The sequence below is a fragment of the Polypterus senegalus genome, chromosome 10, assembly GCF_016835505.1.
Source record: "Polypterus senegalus isolate Bchr_013 chromosome 10, ASM1683550v1, whole genome shotgun sequence".
Lineage (NCBI taxonomy): Eukaryota > Metazoa > Chordata > Cladistia > Polypteriformes > Polypteridae > Polypterus > Polypterus senegalus.
The window spans coordinates 118762194-118784871 of record NC_053163.1 but is presented as its reverse complement, the minus strand read 5'-3'; the positions used below and the strand labels follow the sequence as shown (position 1 = coordinate 118784871).

Genomic DNA, 22678 nt, shown 5'->3' with positions numbered 1-22678 from the left:
GGACAAGGTCGTGGCAGAGGAGGCGAGGAGAGGCCCGACTGTTTGTGTGTGTGGACAGTGACTTTTTGACTTTGGGGAGACTGGGGGTTTGGTGGCGGTGCACTTGACTTTTGTAAATATATTAAATAAACGTGGGGTGATGATTAAAATGGTGTCCGCCTGTGTGTGTCCGGGCCGTCGTATTTCACACCTCCCATAGTCCAAAGACAAGCTTCTTGGTGTGTGTGTGTGTGCCCTGCGGTGGGCTGTCACCCTACCCGGGGTTTATTTCCTGCCTTGCGCCCTGTTTTGGCTGGGATTGGCTCCAGCAGACCCCCATGACCCTGTAGTTAGGATATGGCGGGTTGGATAATGGATGGATTGCTTGTTCTCATCAGATTTTTTCTAATATTCTAGTGTTCTAATGAGGGTCTATCAGTTGAGTTAAGGTGGGTCAAAATAACATCTGTTAGGCTGTATTTAAAAAAGTTAAGCCTATCTGTAATTGAAGTTGCACAGACTGGGCAACACATCTAACCCAGCATGATCTTTTTCTGCTGCAGCAGCCCATTCACTGTAAGGTCAGGTGTGTTGTGTGTTCAAAGATGCCCTTCCACACACCACTGCTTTAGTGGGCCATAATTTGAGCATCTGTGTTGATAGCTTCTCTGCTCTCTTTCAGTATCAACGTGTTTTTACCCACATACTGTAATGCCACTAAAGTCTACTACTAGAACCACTACTTCTGGTAGCAGTCAAGCCACTGGACTTTGGCCATTGTAATGTTTGATCAAACAACAGCTAAATCTCTTGACCATAAATGCATGTATGCTGAGATGAAGCCATGAGACTGGCTGTTTGAATGAGCAGGCTTTTGGCATTAACAAGCAGGTGCCTATTGAAGTGGCCACTGAGTATAATAGTATATACAACAAATAAACAGCGAAAACTCTAATTAGAGAAGTAATTATATATACACAAGGCAAGTAAAATTAGGACACCACAGAAAGCACTTCCACATATGAATAAGTTCACTTTATCTCTCTTGCATCTTAAAGATTGTTTTGCTTAATCCTTCCCAGTAGATATCACCACCTTATATAATTGTTTCCCATACATTTCAACAGATTTTCCAAGTTTTGTCAAAGTTCAACATCAATGACACAATGTCTTTCCTTATGATTGATTACTGCTCATTCGTCTTTCAATGAACAGATTTCTATGCTGCTCCCAACTCCAAATGCCGGGTATAGTGGTTCAGTATAGTTTGTTTTGAAGGTGTGTAGAAGTGTCATTGTTTTTGAGACACTGTAAAATGACAGGGTGCCATCTGGCCAGTCCAGATACACCCCTATCCTGGAGCAACGGTTAGCAGTTACTGGAGTTACTCTATTATTGTGCCAGGCAGAGTAACAGGAATCAGAATAGAATAAACTCCATGACGTGTTGTTGAACCCAAGGGCGCATTCACCATCATTTCCTTTCCTTTGGATGCTTTTGTAGGCAACACCAATAGTTGTTTCTTCCCCACTCCACTCCACCTCCCAGTAAAAGCGACCACCATAAAGGCCTTCTTGGCAAAGCACTTGACAATAGCAGTCAAAACTCTCAGGGTGATCAGAGCATGGCAGTCCATTTCCCTTCAGTGTTGCTTTTTTGTTATCATCAGATATGCAAAGCCTTCTGTGTGCAGTCTTCGTGTCCATTTTAAGATGGCATAAATCTAGTTAATAAAAAAAATGAAGTAGAGTCTTAGAAAATAGGTCATTCATTCTGTGTTGTGCTCGAATATGTGTAATAATATGTATATAGATTAAATATAATTAATGCACAATGCAAAATACTATATATCTTTTAATTTGTTTGCCAAAATACATTGTTCAGACAGGGGAGTTGGCCCACATTCCAGTGTCCAATAAAACTCCCCATGGCTTCAGCAGTTTTTATTGTTTGTAACTGCTATGTTCAGATGGCCTTTTCTTTTCTGTTTTGTTTCTGCTATTGGTCTCCTCTACTTTTTTTTAAGAAAACTGTAAATGGAATTATATAATTAGAACATAATATGAGAAGTTAGACAAACAAGAGGAGACCATTCCATTTGGGAATAGACAAAAACTGAACTGTGAAGAAAGAATCCAGATAGTCCAACCTGGAAGCTGTTAACATAGGCAAGAATTGGAACATAAAATAAACTGGACAACTGGACCATAGAAATTGTAAACTCGTAAAAATAAGAATAAATAACAAAAAATTGAATTATATATAAAGCTGTGATCTAAACCGATTGACAGAATTTATAAGCAAATATCAAGGGGAACAACAGACTAAACAGCCAAAATTCAAACTAAATTGTGACATTTATACACGGAACTAAATTAAGATACAAAAGCTAAGATATGAACCAATTCATTAATTTGTTGACTGAGTCAACATATTTAATGTGAACAAAAACCAAGATATGAACATGATTGAAGTGTTTAAAATGATGAAGGGAATTAGACCAGTGGATTGAGACTGCAACTTCAAAATGGGTTCATCAAGAACACAGGGACACAGTTAGAAACTTGTTAAAAGTAAATTTCGCACAAACATTAGAAGCTTTTCCTTCACACAGAGAACCATAGACACTTGGAATAAGCGGGAATAAGTAGGGTGGCAGACAGTAGGACTTTAGGGACCTCCAAAACTCGACTTGATGCTACTTTAGAAGAATTAACTAAATATGATTGTAGTACTAGGGTGTTGAAAACCCTAAATACAAAGAGGACTGTTTGACTTATGTTAGGTAGATTGCCCAGAGGGGACTGGGCGGTCTCTTGGTCTGGAACCCCTACAGATTTTATTTTTTTCTCCAGCCTTTGGAGTTTTTTGTTTTTCTGTCCACCCTGGCCATCGGACCTTACTCTTATTCTATGTTAATTAATGTTGACTTATGTTTATCTTTTATTGTGTCTTCTATTTCTCTATTCATTTTGTAAAGCACTTTGAGCTACATTTTTTTGTATGAATATGTGCTATATAAATAAATGTTGATTGATTGATTGATTGTACCGTGTTTATGGAGGAATATTTCGGACAAAATTAAATAAATAAAAGTACTGTGAAATGTGAGCATAAATAAATAAATGTGTCATGAAATGAGAGCCTAAATAAATAAATATGTCATGAAATGAGAGCATAAATAAATAAATGTGTCACGAAATATGTTTTTCGTTGCTTATTTATTTATTTCATTTTGTCCGTAACATTCCTGCAAACCGTCATGAAATACGACTTGAAATAAAACTGTCACTTTCACTCGTCAAAGTTGAGAGGGTGGGCTCTAACACGCCCTCTAGTTACTGATTGGTGAATCGATAGCACAAGAATTAATTAGAAAAATGCTTACTACTGCGATGAAATGGATTCTGCCGAACATATTACGTATTTCAGAGAGAGAATTGAAGATTTATCGGAAGAAATTACAATGTTGGCGGCCCTTTTAGACTCCGATATAGATGAAACTATTTTTGAAATTATCAAAGAACAGGTGGAATGGACTCTACTACACTCCAGTTCAGGTGATGCAGTACTTTAGGTACTTTGACATGGAATGCCCAAAGTACCTCCAACTAATATTTTGAACTGAGTTATTTGACCCTTGTTTTACGAGTATAAAGTCAGTTGCATATTCGCAGCTACTTTTTCAAACAACTCTACAGCTCTGATGGCAAAGTTGTTCATTTCAAAATATTAGTTGGAGCTGCTTTGGGCATTCCATGTCAAAGTACCTAAACTAATACAGCCGTTGCAGCTTACCGTATATCAAACTGGCTCATTCACCTTGTGATCGTCTTCTCCGATACACCATATAGATCTGCAATCTGTCGTACTTTTAAACCGCAAAACAGAAGGTGTTCTATTGACTCAGCTGGAATGTCAAAGGATGGACGTCCAGAGCAGGGAACTGTGTCACCTGAACTGGAGTGTAGTAGAGTCCGTTCCACCTGTTCTTCGATAATTTCAAAAATAGTTTCATCTATATCGAGTCTAAAGGGCCGCCAACATTGTAATTTCTTCCGATAAATCTTCAATTCTCTCTCTGAAATACGTAATATCTTCGGCAGAATCCAATTCATCGGCCGTAGTAAGCATTTTTCTAATTAATTCTTGTGCTAAAGATTCACCAATCAGTAACTAGAGGGCGTGTTAGAGCCCACCCTCTCAACTTTGACGAGTGAAAGTGACAGTTTTATTTCAAGTCGTATTTCATGACGGTTTGCAGGAATGTTACGGACAAAATGAAATAAATAAATAAGCATCGAAAAACATATTTCGTGACACATTTATTTATTTATGCTCTCATTTCATGATACATTTATTTATTAAGGCTTCATTTCATGATACATTTATTTATTAAGGATTCATTTCATGATACGTTTATTTATTTATGCTCACATTTCACAGTACTTTTATTTATTTGCGCATTTATTTATTTAATTAATTTTGTCCGAAATATTCCTCCATACTTATCTAGATTGTTCTAATGTTCTAATAACCATTGAATGTACAAATATTAATACCAACAACACTGGAAAACAAGAAATGCTATCTGAATATCATTAGATTGGTTAATTTTCACACATCCATGGTGTAATCCACATGAATCTTTTAGTCAACTCCTGAATTGAAAGGGCTCCAAAAATGCCACCTAACTGGTTCTTCCTGTTAATCTAAACATGTAATCCATGCAGAAAATATACATCTTGATATTAACTCCAAGAAAAACGTTATACAGAAATAAGTAAAAGTCATACACTTCAAGAAGTCATCTCTGTTCTTGGGCTCTGGTGGCTGCACACTCTCCAATTCATCTTCTGTCCCTAAAGAGCAAACATGCCAATCAATCCATTCTCTCTTGTTTCAGATCAGAATACAGATTAGGATTCAAGGGGGTTGCTGTTACCACACCTTCTTTAAATTACAGTGAGCAATTGAAACAATACAGAATAAAAAATACATTATTGACCATGTGATTTTTTTTTTACTTGACACACTCCCATATGTTTTCCAGGATTATTAGGGGTGGACACCTTAATGATTCGGCTACTGAAACTATCCAAAGCATGTTATTCATAGATTAAGAATGTTTCTTTTAATAATAAATATTATTTCATCTATACTAATAAAAGGCAAAGCCTTCGCTGACTGACTGACTGACTCTTCACTAATTCTCCAACTTCCCGTGTAGGTAGAAGGCTAAAATTTGGCAGGCTTATTCCTTACAGGTTATTTAAGGTTAAGCAGGTTTCATTTTGAAATTCTACGCGTAACGGTCATAACTGAATCCTACTTACGTACATATATATGGCCATAGCATGCAGCTCGGTCGCCGTGTGAGGTGGAATTGCGTCCCCCATCACCACGCCTCCCACGTAATTGAGTGCCTGCCCATATAAGGCCGTCCGTTAGTAGCAATCCAATAGACGCGCCGCTGGGAGTTAAAATTGCTGGTGAAGGACTGTGCTTATGCAAATGAAGATGAGATGGTCAGGGATAGAATAGTGTTTGGCACAAAGTCAGTAAAAGTATGAGAGAAACTTTTAAGTGCCGGGTCTGAGCTAACATTAAATAAAGCTGTGGACATCGCAAGATCACATGAGGTAGCACAAGCACAGCTGAGAACCTTCGATGCATGTACTCCGAGCGGGCTCACGTGAACGGACTGTGAACACAGTACGCAGACAACAAGCAAGAACTCCAAAGAGCGCTGAACAAAAAACGCATTACACAATTGAGACGGCAGCAAAAGAATATGAACCGAGTGATGCATACAAGCATATTCAAAAGTGCAGCTACTGTGGAAACAAAGCACATGGTGGAAAAAGTCAATGTCCCGCTAAAGGAAGACAGTGTAAAAAATGTGGTAAATTGAACCACTTCGCTAAAGTTTGCAGGACTGGGAAAGGTAAACCCATGCATGCAGTGTGTGATGTCTCAGATAAAGAGGAAGACGAGCTGTTTATTGATGCAGTAAGAGAGGAACAACCCTCTGAAGCAGAACAAGCCTTTGTAGACATATCAATAGGAAAGCAAGGTGTAAAGCTTAAGTTTAAATTAAGTTCATAGACACGCCGCCGCTAAATATTCGCAGGCAAATCCAGAACTTAATACCGGGAATGCCTGTTAAACATCTTAGATTCACGAGTACCGATTTGGGTAGTGAACACTTCGATGAATGAAACCTGTTATCTTTACAACGGTTGACAAACACGGAATGTAACTTGAACACAACACATCCTCCAAATACGAACCTGATTGAAAGAAATAATGATAATCAAATCCTTGATGACAGCAACACTCATAACAGTCACAAAACAATTACATTGACAATTATGTTACGTTATTTTTAAAATGTTTCCTTTTCTTTTTCATAACTTCTTTAACACACTACTCCGCTGCGAAGCGCGGGTATTTTGCTTGTAATATTATAAACTACGGGGCTTTGCTCCCTGCTTGCTTCATTCGCCAACCCCCCGGCCTGCGCTATGCACCAGCCACTTCACGTCTCTGCCGCTCGTGTATGTGGATTTCACTTTCACCAAACAACAAATCTTTTCATTCTCGCAGATACGCCTCTTCATTGGGAAGAAACACTAATTTTCCCTGATGGCAACACGAATTAGATGATCTAGAAGTCTCCAACTTAAAGTTTAAGGCCAAACAATATCTATGTCTACTTCTGTCATATCACCTATGTCCATATATTCAATCTCTTTTCGCTGTTCTGTTATTTCACAGAGTAATAATTTCCATTTGTTAGCGTTAATTCGATTTTCATTATAAGTTTTTGAGATTTTCGAACTTTAGTACTTTCAAAATCTGTAACTTGCTCTGCATGTGTATTGTGCCAACGTTTTTGAATCTCTTTATGACGTTCTACTTTGTCTTCTACTCTTTGTCTTTTATTTCCGACCCCGCTTGGAGCTGAGAGCGCAGGAACTGTGTCTAACAATAGCATTGACACAAATGAGAAGTGATTGGACCGTGGGCATGGTTGTAAATGTTTGAGAGGGGGGCAGGACTTGTCAAAAATCTCTTGGCAAAAAGTCTCATCTCACTGGACCTGAAATTATCTCTCGCGGGAGTTGAAATTATCTCCGCGGAAGTCTCATCCCAGGATTTCCTTTTATAATAGAGAGATATAATTAATTAGCACATATAATTAATAATTACAGAAATCTTACAGCCCCTCAATGCTGCTTATTACCGAACACAGTAAGCCCCCACTCTTCACTTTCAGGGAGTCTAAATGATTTTTCTTGACATTTCTTTATTTAACTAATCGAATGCTTAACCTTACAAGTTGCATTGCACTCTTAATGAAAGTACAAAAATCAGTTTGTAGCTAAACAAAGCAAACCAGAGTATACAAACACAATTTAATCCATCATTATCAAGAAATAAAGATTCAAATAAGTTAAGAAAACAACCAGACCACAAATACAGAATGTTTGGCATCAAAGTAGAAAAAGGAAACAAAAGTTCCGAACAAAGTGAGTTCAAAAAATAGTTTACAATGAAAGAAATGTCTTACTCTTTTTGATCTTATCTGCAGTCTTAAAATCTGAAATGTGCTGGGCACCCAGTTCTTGTTTACCTGTAAAGAGAAAATGACAGCAATTCCTGCTTATTCAACATGTGCTTAATGCAAGTTCAATTCAGTTTTGCAGATGGTTGTCATTTAGTCAGGAAATTTAACACTTTAACAATCAAAATACATAGAAAGAAAGATTCTGTAGACTTCTGCTGAATTAGAACAGGAACTGATTAAAGAGACATCCATGTATACCTCAGGCTGTGATCTATTCTCTCGAAATTTGAATTACTTAAATTTTCTCCTCCTATTCCACCCTACCAGCTTCTGATTGTTTCATATCCTCTTTCCACAAAAATATACTGTATATCAACAGTTATCAGGTAGTGTGGTGCTTTGTGTCAAGTACCCTTAACACCTTAAAGTCTGCACTCAATTTGGCAGTACAATATCCCATACTCCTCCACTCAATCCATTTATAAAAACATTTTATCTTCTTCTGAAAAACCCAATCAAAAGCCCTTCTCATTTCAGATTTGTGCATTGTCTACATCTTAAACATATGGGACTGCTGAAAGGCTGGCCACTGATCCATCCTGATCATCATTGTTCTTTATATGCACATGTTTTGGAGAAGATCCCCCCTTCTTTGTCTTCCCTCATCTCTCTCTTTCCTTGATCCCCACATTAACATGTCTTCCCTTTCACTGGTAGGAAGTTTATCTATTATTCCATCAACATTAGTTACAGTTGTTTGTTTCATTCTTGCATTTATTAAACTCAAATAAATATCTGATCACAAAATGAAGTTCATTATGCAGTTACTAAATCTGACCATTTATTTTGTGGATGACATCAGTGTTCGATAGCCACACTGCTGCATCTTTAAGGACCCATAGGTTAATAAAACTCCATTTATTCCTTAAATCGTTCTACTTCATTCTTCTGAATGGTTGCTCATAATGGTTTACTCCACCCAAAAGTGATATTTTTTATATGCTACTTACCTCATGTAGTTTGTGGTGATGGCCAAGAAAAATGTATTCTTATGTTTTCATGCAGAATGAAGAGAAAAGAGTTTATGATCTAATAGAAGGCAGAGATGAGCAATGTTGTACAAATGCAAATAATGTGAAAACTATCATGGAATAAAGAAAAAAAAGTCTCATGTTACTCATGTCACATAATACACATGTCATTTATTCAGTCATATCCTCAAAAAGTTTAAAGTTGGGTTTTTTTGCTAAAATATTGTTAAATGTATACTTCTGGAAAGACCAGAACATATCATAAATAGAAAATGAAAGCCTCATGGTATTGCCTTTTTTGAATTGAAACCAACGAATGAGGGGTGAAGCAGATCTTCGATTCAAGAGCCATGTGTTTTGCACGTTTTGAGCATACAGCTGATAAATAAACGTGGATTTAGCAACACGAGTAACCTGAGATCATTTTTGTTTCTGATGTTTTTCAAATCATACATAGCATTGGTCAGTTTTGGCTCGTATTCTATCGTAATCCTTTTTCAGAACCTACGTGTGTTTGGACACAGCCAGTACTTGGATGAGAAACAATCTAAGAAAGCTTGAGTTGCAGCTAGAAGAGGTTTTGGTGATGCCATCGGGGGTATCAGGTGCAGTCTGTATGTGGATCCCAATGCAGTGACGGAGACACAGTGTTGTATTAACTGGCACTGTCCTTCCGATGAGACATATTACTGGGGTCCTGAATTTCTGTGGTCATTAATGATCCCTGGGGTTGTTATGAAAAGAGTAGGGTGTTTCTTGATGTCCTAGCTAAATTGCCTACCGCAGCCTCATCATCCTGGTCCCCTAATCAACCCCTAATCTATGTCAGCCCTTCTCCACCTAATTGCTAATGTGTGGGGAACGTATTGGCACAAGAATGGCAGCCGTCACATTATCCTGGTTGATGGTACACATTGGTGGTGGTTGCAATGGTTTCTCACTTTGTTTTTAGCACTCTGAGTAGGTTAGAAAAGTGCTATATAAATGAATTTAATTATTAATGCTATTATTTCCATTTAGCATGAAAAACAGGAAGTTAAACATTTTTCTCAGCTGTCACTTCAAAGTACATGGAGTATATAACATCAAAAAATTTTATTTTTGAATCGAGCTTTTATTTAATGGTGGAGGTACGAATGTACAGGACAGATGACCTGATATCTTTGCTAGAAAAAATGCCTTACACTTCTTTATTTCTTCGGTGGTTTTTGGCTCTGTAGATCTATGGTTATGTGGTTCATCCTCGGACCCTGTAATGGGAAACAAAATACAAATCAGACATTAGTTTTCCTTGATGAAATCTTATGGAATAAAGGTTCTGCCATCTTGTCACTATATCTCTTTGATGAACTGAGTTGTTTTCAGAAACTTTTAATGATCAAAATAGGCAAAGGATGGAGGCATGAAAATTTAACACTACAGTGATTTCAGTCAGCTTAAAATGTAATTGACTTATTTATCTGATTCTCCATTTCTGAACTTAGCTGCTAATTTGAGTCTTTCAAAACCCTTATGGTGTAAAAAAATCAACAACCCTGGAGACCTGATTTCATGCCGGGTGAATTAATCTACCTGCTGAGTGGATAGCTTTTTATTGACTCTCAAGTCGCAGATACTTTCACTGCAGATTTATGACCTAAAATAACTCACGACAATTTGATTTCTAATTAGTTTAAAGATTAAAAAATTAGCTCACCTCACCTAACCTCAACCACTCAACGAGTACACTGCCTGCTCCGAGTCTTTTTCTCCACATTCCGGTAGCTTTAGGTCTTTCTGCTTATGTCTTGTTGTTTGATATTCTGCTACAAGCAGTGCAATTTTATCAGTCAAAGTTTTCAAGTCAAATTTAACATTGTCATCACTTAATGGCAGGTGTATTTTGCATGTATTGTAGTGCACAAGTGACTCCATTTTGCGTAGATCTAATCTATTGAAGCAAATTTTCAGAAATAACACTCAAGACAACGTCTTGCCATCTTTATGACAAATTGGGCCTTCTCCCATCTGCAACTGCAATGTCATTGTGACTTATTTAATGGTGTTCAAACCCAAACATGGATTCTACATATGAGGCAAGCATCAAGAAAACCATGAAATATCTTAAGCAGTTACATGAGCCTTTGGAAACGTGTCTAAAGAAAATACAGGACCCTCCGTAATATTTGGGACAAAGACACATTTTTTCCTTGATTTACCCCTCTGCTCCACAGTTTAAAATTACAAATCAAACAATTTAGACGCAATTAAAGTGCACATTGCAGATTTCCATTTAAGAATATTTGCATACATTTTGGTCTCACCATGTAGAACATTTTTTCTACTTAATCCCGCCACTTCAGGGCAACATAATGTTTAGGACATTCAGCATCACAGGCGTTTGTTTTAACTAAGGTGTGTTTCATTGCTTATTCAATGCATTAATAAGACACCAAGGTGTGCTTCTACCCTTTGGAGTCTATAGTTGCTATTGTTCAACATGAGGTCAAAAGCTCTGCCGAAGTCGAAGTAGCCATTATTAGGCTGAATAACAAGAATTAGGAACATTGATCACCCCTTAGGATTATTTGAATCATCTGTCTGGAATATCATTAAGAAGGAAGAATGCAATGGTGGGCTTAGTAATTGTAAAGGCCAAGGATGACCTCCACTGATGAAGAGAGAAGAATCCTCACTAAGGTAAAGAAAAAGCCCCTAATGGCTGCCTGACGGATCAGAAACAGTCTTCAGGAGGCAGATACGGATGTGTCAGAGACAGCTACCCACATAGAAATACCGAGGCATTTCTATTGCTGCAAGATGCAAACTACTAGTTAGCCACAAAAACAAGATTACAGTTTCCAAAAATGTATTTCAAAAAGATTGCAGTCTTCTGTAGAAAGGACTTGTGGCCAGACAAGACAAAGATAAACCTGTATCAGAACTGCCCAAGATCCAAAGCATACCACCTCAGCTTTTAAACATAGTGCTGTGTGTGTTATGGCTTGGGCATATATGTCTGCCACAGGTACTGACGCACTACTCTTCACTGATGATGGAGCTGCTTACGGCAGTCTCACAATGGATACTGAAGTGTACAGAAACATGTAATCTGCTCAAGTTCTACTAAATGTCTCCAAACTGATTGGACTCCACTTCATCCATGATAATTATACCAAACATAATGCAAAAGCAACACAGGAGTTTTTCAAAGCTAAAATATTCTTGAATGGCCAAGGCAGTCACATGATTAAAATCCAACTGAGCATGACTTCCACATGCTGAAGAGAACACTTAAGGGATCAAGCCCCCGAAACAAACAGGGGCTGAAGATAGATCTATTAGAGGCTTGGCAGAGTATCACCAGAGTAGCACTTGTCCATGTCAATGAATCACAGACTTCAGATATTCATTGCATGCAAGGAATATGTCACAAAGTTCTGAATATGACAGCTTTAATAGACCTGTCCATGCTATGTTCCAAATATTAAAGTGCCCTGAAATGGGGGGACCGTGGAGAAGAAGCGTTGTGATTTCTATATGGTGAGTACGAAATATATGCAAATACCCTTACGTGAAGTCTGCAATGTGCACTTTACTCACAGCCAGTTCAGAGCTGCCAGTTCAACTAACCTGCATGTCTTTAAGGATGTTTGAGGGAAAACAGGGTAGCCAGACCAAAAATCAGATGAAGAATATGCAAAATACAACAGACGTGGGATTCAAACCCAGCACACTTAATGTGTGCTGCGTACAAACCATTCTGCCACCATATGGCAGAATAATATTTATAAAAAGAGATAGAGTTTAAACTGACCTGTCTGAATAATTTGTATGAATTCTAAGTTGAAGGGTTCCTTTGCGTAATTTTTAAGTTCAGAAAGTTCCTTGCGTAAAGCCGTGGATGGGGATGTCATACACATAGAAATGTTGGAAAGTTTTTTGTCTTCATCAGGGATACAAAGAGTTGTACAGTTCTGCAATAAATAATACGTGAACAATATGTATTAGTTTAACACTGCTAAAAGAATTAAGAATGATTTTGGGGATGCCTTTTGTTTATTCATGCTATTTTATTGTTCCGTTTGTCTCGCCCCATTATGCAGTATGTCCACATTCAAACTGCCCCCGGCTCCAACTGTTTTTCAAGGTACATATCAAAATGGCTTATGACTCAACCACATGAGGTGTGGCACATGTGTGTTTAGGGGGACTATATAGTGCCCTTTGGCTTAGGCCTTAAGGTCTTATTTTGACCAAAATTCAGTTTATCCTGTCTTCAGAAAGTTATCCCATGTCATATTTTGACCCTTTTTACCTTTTAATGTGGATGTTCACCTCATGCCTTGCTTCGTGTCAGTTTAGTTGCCTTCTCCCTTTCACAGGTGTATTTAGAATTATTTTCAAGAATATTTCCAGGCAATTTACCTACACTACAATGACCATGGCTGATACTTTGGCCGCAGGATCCATAAAGCACTTAGTCTAGCAAAACGATAATTCAATTTAACTATTTCCCATTCTTTCCAATTCCAGCATCAGCCACCCAGAATCTTCTCTGGGCATAAGGACAGGAAGAGGACTGCACTAGCTGTGGTCTGTCTTTGATCATGGGTCAAAATGTGCCATCCTGGAGGATGACTATGGAGCTGCTCTATTCTCCACCACTTACTTTTGCAACTAAAACCCAGTTCTTGCCTTTAATGAAGTTATTTCTTTCATCAGATTGTATGCACTTTGCTTTCTGAAGCAATATAGTGTCATGTCAATTGATGACAGGGTGGTAACAGCACAGTTCTTACAAATAACAATGACTCCAACCTCACAGTTACTGGACACTTCTCATGAGCAAGAACTGAGGTTTGACCCCAGGTGAGCTCTTACAGTAACATCTCCCGAACTTAGCTAGTTTTAGCTATTTTTATTATAATGTAAAAGCTGATTTCTTTATTATTTTCTGCACTGAATGAGTGACTCTTCCTGTGACGGACATCTTTAAGGCTGCTCTGCAGTTTGCTCATTTTCACCCACCACAGGGCAAAATGGATAAGGATAGTCTGAGTGAGAACTGTTTGATAATGACTACATAAGGCCTACTAAGCAAGCACATCCTGGACCATCCACAGCTGGTTAAAAAAAATTAAAAACATAAAAATAATTAGTAGTAAATCTGATCCTCGATCACTATAGATATACGTTAACAGCAATAGGGAGAAAAATCAAGCAAGCAGTCTCCAATACAGCAAACTATTATGATGGACCTATGGCCGAGACTTCAGAACACTTGCTTTGCTCATCTAACCCATATGTGGACTGATGTAATCACCATCTTAAGTGAAGGGTTATTAAATGTTCACCCAAGAAATACCATCCATCCATCATCCAACCCGCTATATCCTAACTACAGGGTCACGGGGGTCTTCCAGAGCCAATCCCAGCCAACACAGGGCAGGAAACAAACCCCGGGCAGAGCGGCAGCCCACCACAGAAGAAATATCACAGTGCTGAAAAATCTACTTAGTTTGGGCCTTTTCATCACTGGCAAGTATCATGTTTGGTTGAGTAAACAGAAAATCAAAAGTTTTTGGGAAAGGAAATTACATTCACAATTTTAACTGTTTCCTTATCATGTGATGAGTACTGTAGTGGCCTGCAGATTGCTCCTTCAGTGGAGGCTGGGCTAGAGTCTGAACCAACAGAAGCACATCAGATATGGGGGCAAGCACTCTTTTGAGAAGCTTGGAAAAGACAAGGGAAGGTGAGTGGAGACTGTCATATAGACATCAGGAGTAGGAGCCATACCAACAGCACTTGAGGGCAGGTAATCCACCTGAAACTAAGTATGTTTGGGTTTCTCCCAGTACTTGGATGAGAGATAATATAGGAAAAGTTTGAGCTGCTGCTGGAAGAGGTGGTGGTGAGGTCAGCAGGGGGCCTGTGGTCTGTGTGTGGATCCCTATGACCCACTGCAATGTTGGGGACACATGTTGCCATCTGGTGCCGTTCTTTGGGTATCCTTCATATGTCCAGATTAAATTGTCTACCACAGCCTGGTCATTCTGGCCACCTGTCCCTAATGACTGTCTCTCTCATCCCTTCAACAACTAATAGCTAATGTGTGGTGAGCATACTGGTGCAAAATGGCTGTTATCCAGGTGGATGCTGCACATTGGTGCTGGTTTAAGTGGCTCCTTACTCTCAATGTAAAGTGCTTGGAGTAGTGGAAAAGGATTGTGTAAGTGTAATGTCTTTTTCTTCTCCTTTTTCTTCTTCTTTAGAGCGATGGAGGTGCAAAGGGGAAGGAGAGAGGAACTGAAGGAATAAGAAGAAGTGAGTGATTGTGGGATATGTTACACAAGTTACAAGTGCAAATGTTTACTAGAAATTATTGGATCACTAAAGTGTAGCAGCCAAATGCCCACCAAAGCACAACATGACATACCCATCTCTGTCAGTCTGTGGCCTCTCTGTCTCTTCACAATTCAGTCCTTGTCTTCACTCACCTCCACATTACAAGCCTAACGTATCTCTGAGCTTCAATCCCTGTCTCATCTGCGTACCTTGAAGGACCAGAACTCTAAGGCAATATAGGCAGTCACCCAGGGTGGAGTCTGAGAAACACATTCTTTATTTCAAAGTAGCATTGGTACCTTCAGAAAATGGAGATGATTGTCTGTCTTTAAAATATCTGCCAGCTCTAATTTTTTCTTTTTCATCTCATTGATTTCAGCTTCATATTGATGCATGAGTTCCTCTGTCTTTTTTAGCACAGTCCTTTCCTGATCTCTGATGAGCGCAGTGAATCTGTCGCAAGATTTCTCAATACTAGAGATTAACTCAGTAAAAATCTTCTCACTTTCCCAAATTTCTGTACCTGCAAATTTCTGTGGAAACAAAGAAACACGTAAACATGTAGAAAATAGTCTGTATTTGAGTTTCTTTCATTACTAGACCCTCTTGGACCCAAAGCCTTAACCTCAATATGTCAGCTTACATAGTAATCAGTTGAGAAAACAAACTCTGGTTACTGGAGTTGTAATGCATCAGTTGTAGCCACTAAACCACTACGATATTTCTTATCCAACATTCAGCTATACTGAGACATCACAGGTATTGTTCACATTTGTTTAACATTCCAGCAATTAGAAAGTATTCAGACCCTTTAAAGTCACCGATAAAAGTATCTGGATAAAAATCCCACACACAGTCAGAAGGACAACATGCCTGCCAACCAGCCCTGAAGCTCTGAGTCAGCAGCACTAGGCACCGCACTGCTGTGCCACTACTATTTTGGTGTGAAGTAGAAGCAACCATTAGAGTTTGTCCTACATAATTACACATTTACCTTTTATAGTCAACAATCATGTCACACAGTGGCACACATTGAAAGTCAATTGTGTTTTGTCATAGAAACAGCAGTAGTAGAACTGTATAGATTCACATGTTGTCTAATCTGTTATTTCTCAAGTAAGTGCTGCATGAATTTATTAGATCACACCTTTTCCAGGTCCAAAGAGCAAACAGAATTCCCAGAATTTTTTATGAGTCAATGCACCTTATGCTACTTAGTTATTTAAAATTATATGAGATTTCCAAGTCTGGGAAGAAGAGAGCTGGAGTCAATCCCAGCATCCTTCGGCACAAGGCCAAAAAATCAGTCCTGAATGTGGTGTAAATCCATCACAAGATCCACACATGCAATGGGCCAATTTAGGATCACCAGTCCAACAAAGAAGCTCATCTTTGGAGACAGGGGGAAGCCCAAGCTCCCAGTGGAAAACCCATGCGAACAGGAGGGGACTCACATGCAAAGTGCAGAGCTGTGAGACAGCACTGCTAACTGATGTGTCACCATACCACCCACGCTGCTAAGCTCATTGTCTTAAATAACTTACAACCTGGCAAGCATAGTAATTTAAGATTTAATTTAAGACTGAAAAGTATGGGGTTTGTTGTCACAATTCCCACCACTGGCACACTTCGTGAGTTTGGTCAAATCATTTTGACTGCCAGTCCTATGCATTTGTGATTTGTAAGTGACTTTGGATAAAAGTCGATCTAAGATAAGGTTTCATTGAGATGTGCTTGCCTTGTCTTTCCAAATGTAACATTACAACATGAAAGAGTGGGCACCACTCATTGAGAACTGATCATGTAAACTAACCTTGATCTTCAGCATCACTTGCTTCAGCTCCTCTATTTTCTTCTGTCTTTCTTGAATTCGCTGCAGGATTTTTTCCTGTGTTGTCTCAATCTGACACTTAGAGAAAACCATAAGATTAGTATTTTTTATACAGTTGATTGTGTGAATGATTAATTTGTCTATACATTTTCTGTATCCTTCATCCAGTTGCAGTGAGACAAAACTTGTTCTGGAAGCAGTGGCCATGATGGAAACTCTCTGAGATGAACAGGTTTGACCTCCCTAACTCTTCCCCAAATGTTTCCAACCAAGACACAATATAATAACCTTCCAAAGTGTTTTGGGTTGTCCACTGAGTCTTTGTCCCAGTAGCACTCCTGTTGTCTAGAGATTTCCAACCCATCTCAGTTATTATGTTCTAGCCTGAAGACCTCATGTATGGTCAAAATTCTTGCTTTCTAACCGAGAATGACCCCAGTAACACCATGCAGGATTTTCATTTTGAAAAATTGATTCCATCAGCACATTTTTCAGGCCCAGAGGTCATGACTATTAGTAATGGTGGAAATTAAGACTAACTGGAAAACAGCAAGCTTATACAAATATAAATAACAGGGAAGCAGGCTTTCATTGAGAAAGACCATGAAATGAGACACATTTGAAAGTAGATCAACAAACTTCGAAAGCCCAAATCAAGATCCAAAATCAAAGTCCAAAATCCATAGTCAAACAGTTATTGGCAGAAAAAAAATGAAATTGAAGTATTAAGTATTATTAAAGGAATACTTCACTCCAAAATGTTATTTTTTTATATGTTTCCTACCCAATGTAGTTTGTAGCTATGATCAAGAAAAGTTCTTAACCTAATGTTTTCATGCAGAACTGAGATAACAAATGTTCCGATAGAATAGATTCCTAAAAACAGAAGACAAGGCCAAAAGGTCCATGGAAAATCTTACATTATTTGTGTTATGTAATCCACATGTGAAGTCATCCAGTCATACACTTACAATGGGCAAAACACATTTAATTTAATCAATCAATCAATCAATCAATCAATCACTCACTTCTAGAAAGTGCTATTGTGAATTAAAATGGACCGTACTCAGACATGAACAAGCATTTGAACCGAGAATTGCCTCCTGCTTCATTCATTGCTCAGGGTTTCAGCTCAGTAACAGTTTATTCATTGCCTACCATTATTTTTTAAACGATATCAACAAAAAGTTTGCACTGAGAGACGTGTAACACTAAAGGTTACAAGTTAAAGTAAAGCAAGTGAAAACCTTATCAGGAAGAGAATATGTCTTGGACTTGTGTATATTGTGATGGACGACCAGAAGCTCAACCAGGCCAGGATGCCCCAAGAAGGAAAAGATGGAGGAAGGCAGCTACCTATGGACACTGCCTCCCCCAAGGCGTTAGACGGCAGCTCCCCTGGAATATAGCAGTGCCCCGGATTCCCGCAGGGCATCCTGGGACTTGGAGTTTGGTTTCACAGTCCTTTTGGGTGCCATGGGTGCCACCAGGGGGAGCTGTCGAAGGACCGGGGGAGTCATGCTTTCCCTATTGCCTGGAAGTACTAATGGATCACGTGGACTGGAGCCCCAAAGTACTTCCGGGCTGACTAAAGAATTTGAGTTCTGCATCTGACCCGGAAGTGCTGGCAAGTCACGTGGAAGGAAGAACAGAAGCACTTCCGGGTCGGGCACTATATAAAGGACTGCTGAAGACCCAGAAGGTGAGCCGGAGTCGGGAGGAGTAGGACAGAGCTTGCTGGGAGGTGTGGAGGAGAATATTGTATTGGTTTATTACTGGTTTATTTGTGTATGGTGGCTGTAGTGCTTAAAATGCACTTTGAAGAAGAAAAAATAATTAAAAGATCTTCTTCTTGCTTTTACCCTGTATCTGTGAATCTGTGTGTTGGGTTTAAGGGGCGACAGTGACCCCTAACGTCTTACAATATCCATGGTGCATCAATGAGCAGAAAGTCAATTCCCTGGTGCAGTTTCACAGTCTGCTGATTAATAATCCCATGGTACTCCAGTTATGGCATGAATCTAAATGTAAAGTCTATGATTCAAATGCTTCTTCATGTCTGAGCACATTCCATGTTCATTCACAAGAGTGTGTTTGGGATATTGTGAGCTTAAGACTGGACGACTTGACATCTGCATTGTGTGACACGAGTGACGTGGGATTTTTCTCAAGAACGTTTTGGCATTGTTTGCTGCTGTCGAGTGCTGGTCATCATAGACACCTATTCTATAAGAAAATGTATTATCTCTGTTCCTCATGAAAACATGAGTTTAAAAATGTTTCTCAGTCATCGTTACAAACTACTGTACATTGGATAAGTAATATATAAAAAAATATTTTTGAGTGGAGTGTTTCCTTAAGGACGTATCCCCAATCTAGGATAGAGACGATACAAAGATGATGCCCTTTTATCCCTTCATGCAGCTAATGTATCATCACGTGTACAGTATCTGCTTCACTACCCTACTAATGCTGCAACAACAGCTCTAAGATGGTGACATCCATGAGAAACAAATATGATGTCAAAAAACAAAGCAACAATATATTAATGGCGTTCAATACATGTCAAAAGCTGTTACAAAATTTGAATTCTGGTTAAATGAACATTCCCTATAGAGTGGGAGAAACATAACAAAAAATGTCTATTCAGTTAAAAAAAATCAAAACAAAACGGGATCATGAACTTTTAGAGGACTTGGACCCCCACTTGTCAATATTCACAAATCTCCAGCTGTGGCTTTGGTTTCTTAGTTAATCTCCTGATCACCTCAACCATCACTCATGAACAAAATCCCAGAATGCTTCAGCTCCTCTACGTGAGGCAGCTGTTCACCCCATACTTGGAGGAACAGGGAGATAACCATGACCTCTAATTGATGGTATTGATTCTGATTCTGGCTGCATCACACCCAACTTCCAACTACTCCAGACCACAATGGAGAGTGTAACATCATTTGCACAATCTTCAAACTTCAACAGACTGAACATAATGACAGGTAAACAATGTGATGGCCTCTCGCACTCTGCACACAGTTGTGACGCCAAAAGCCCATATTCTTTACGAGACACCATGAGGGACACAATCCTAAGTCTTTTTAAGATCTACAAAATATGCATAGGCAGGATTGCCAAACTTCTGTGACCCCTACCCACCCTTCCAAGTTTTTAGGCATGGATAAAGAGTTGGTCTGCGGTTTTTCATCAATTACGTAGACTCTCCTTTCCAGTACTGAGGCAAAGAATGAGAGGTGTGATATCTTTGTAAATGAAACTCCACATTTTAAAAAAACAGGGTCCGCCACCTAAGTCAGCCAGTTTTGAGGTACCATCTGCATACTGTACATGAGGGGTGACACCACTATTGGGTCTGCCACCCACTTTCCTCAATGGCCCACCCTATAGTTTAGCTTTTTGAATGTTATTTTTTTTTTAAATAAAATAATGAGCCTATACTGCATACATGCATTTTAATATACGTCTCCCTTGATTAAAATATCAGTTGATTATAAACTTATACAGCAAAGTCACTAGAGTTAACTTTATCACTAGTAAAGTTCTTTTAACTCTTAAGAAATCGGAAAGTGCATATATCGATGGTGATTATACAGGACATGTCTGCTTAACAAAGTTTCAAATGTTGCCAATCACAGCCACTCAAAACATGCGATGATTGCAGGAGGCTATGAAGTAGTAACTCGCTGAATTTACTTTAACACTCTCGTTGAGCTCCACTGAATCGATTCACATGAATCATTAAACATAGTCATTCAGAAAGAACAACTCACCCATTACTAGTTACTGCTGGGCTAGGTATTACTGGATGGAAATGTGAATGATGTCTTGAGAAATGTCTTAGGCTTTATTAGCGAAAGGAATAAGGAACGCTGATGCTCCAATCGTAAATGGAAACCAATGCAACTACTGATTGTTCTGAAAATATCTACAACCTCCCAGCCAGCAAATGTCAAAGAATCGGCCAGGTCACGAATTTGCCTGACATCCACGCACCACTCAATTGATGTTAAAGATCTCAAATTGTATAACAACAGAATGGCATGCAGCTTTGTGGCTCATTGATACAACAGATAACAGTGTGTGGGTGGATTGCAGAGTATCAAAAAATACGATCTGGGCAATTTTGTAATAATCTAGTTGAGGACAGATTCACTCATGTATCTGGAGAGTGGAAACTCATATACCAGGTATTCATACACAAATTACAAGGAATGGCCGAAAGGTAATTGGACTTTTTTGTTGTTTTATAATACTATACTGGTCAAACTTATAAAGGATATCATTTGGTCGTTCTTGCCTTACGATGGGCTGGTATGTCTTAGGAAGTCATTTTATCTTCACCATTTAAATTACTGTACTAGGTTTAAAAAAGACATTAAAACTCGACATGCAAAAATAAATAAATAAATAATGGTATTTAAATTGGTATGACTGGAGTTCTAATATTTTTTAAATGAATATATATTTAACAGTAATAAAGATAACATTAGGCCCACTCATGACAAATTTAGGTACACCCTTTTCTTTTTAAATCCTGGTGCTGCTCCGGCTCCACATACCATTAAAATTTACCAACAAAAACACCCCTTGTGACCAGAAAAGGGTGAAGGTTGTGCATAGGCCCAAATGGGGTAGATACAGACATGCTCGGCTGGACTCGTCTACTGTATTTTACTGAAATTAGCAACAAAGCAGCAGCAAAGCTAGAATTCCTAATAAACTCGCAAGCCAGTTGTAGCTCTCAGCGCACCATTTTATTTCTCACCTGCATCTCTGCTCTTTTGGTGTCCAGTGTGACAGCATCATGGGTCTTGTGCTCATCCATCATGCACAATAAGCAGATGTACTCCTGATCCGTTTGGCAGAAGAGCTCCATGGCTTTCTGATGCTTGGGGCAAAGTTCTTTTTGCAAGTTTTTACTTGGATTCACGAGTTTGTGACTTTTCCACGCAGCTCCTTCATAGTGGGGCCTAACATGAGCCTCACAATAAGAGGCAAGGCAGGTCAGGCAGGATTTCACAGCTCTGAATCGTCTTTGGATGCAGAAATCACACTCAATTTCTCCAGGACCGGCATACTTCTCCTGAGAACTAATCAGTGAGGTCTCCTTGAAGTTGTCAATAATTTCAGCCAGCACTCTGTTTACACACAATTCAGGCTTTTTCTCAAATACCTTCTCACACAGAGGGCACGTGTAGTACTCTCTCCGATTCCAGAATTCCTCAATGCATGCCGTGCAAAAGCTATGGCCACACGGGGTAGAGACAGGCCGAGTAAAAATTTCCAGGCATATTGAGCATATAATCTGGTCTTCACAAATGTGGCCCAGCACAACTTCAGCCATGGTAGAAAGCAGGAAATACTTAGGTGAGAGTATAAATAAAGCTTTCTAGTCAAACTGGAATGAATGTGTGCAAACCGGTCTGTCAGGAATGTGGAAGCATCATCGGTATTCTGAAAGACTTACTCTCTAGAAACCAAAAATAAATGAAAAATGAGGAAATGCAAATAATGAACACAAAGTGACAGTGCCTCTACTGGGGCTCACCAAGCCGATACTCAGATGAAGAAAGCAGTCAGAATAAAGAATCAAAAGAAAGAAAAAGATAGTCAACAATTTAGGAGAGTCTGTGAAATCTGAGGAAAGTGACCTCAGTCTACATGATCAAATAATTTGTTAAAGGTAATTGTTTTGAATAAAAGCAAATCCTAAATGCATAAATGTAACATAATGTAAAATTCAAGCAAAAAACTGTGGCCCCCGGCTTTCTTATCTCTTTATCTTTGGATTAGCACTTCAGTCAAATGTCTGCCTCGAAGCAGGATGTGGTGTGGGTAGGCTATTCTCAGACATATTAAATTTTGACACTTTACCGTTTCATTTCTATTTCATCATTTAATTGCAAAAGCAAAAGATCG

General features: G+C 38.9%; 1 protein-coding gene across 1 annotated transcript; it reads right to left on the bottom strand.

Annotated features, from left to right (window-relative positions):
* Nucleotides 1-288: 288 nt before the first annotated feature.
* LOC120537489 (tripartite motif-containing protein 16-like) lies at nt 289-22109 on the bottom strand. The gene is made up of 8 exons (XM_039766464.1): nt 21525-22109; nt 16727-16822; nt 15213-15446; nt 12380-12539; nt 9768-9833; nt 7556-7618; nt 4776-4841; nt 289-1702 (listed from the first exon to the last, which is right to left on the bottom strand). Exons 1-8 carry the CDS (start codon nt 22101-22103, stop codon nt 1173-1175), a joined length of 1794 nt encoding a protein of 597 aa, XP_039622398.1. The 5' UTR covers nt 22104-22109; the 3' UTR covers nt 289-1172.
* Between the last annotated feature and the right edge of the window lie 569 nt (nt 22110-22678).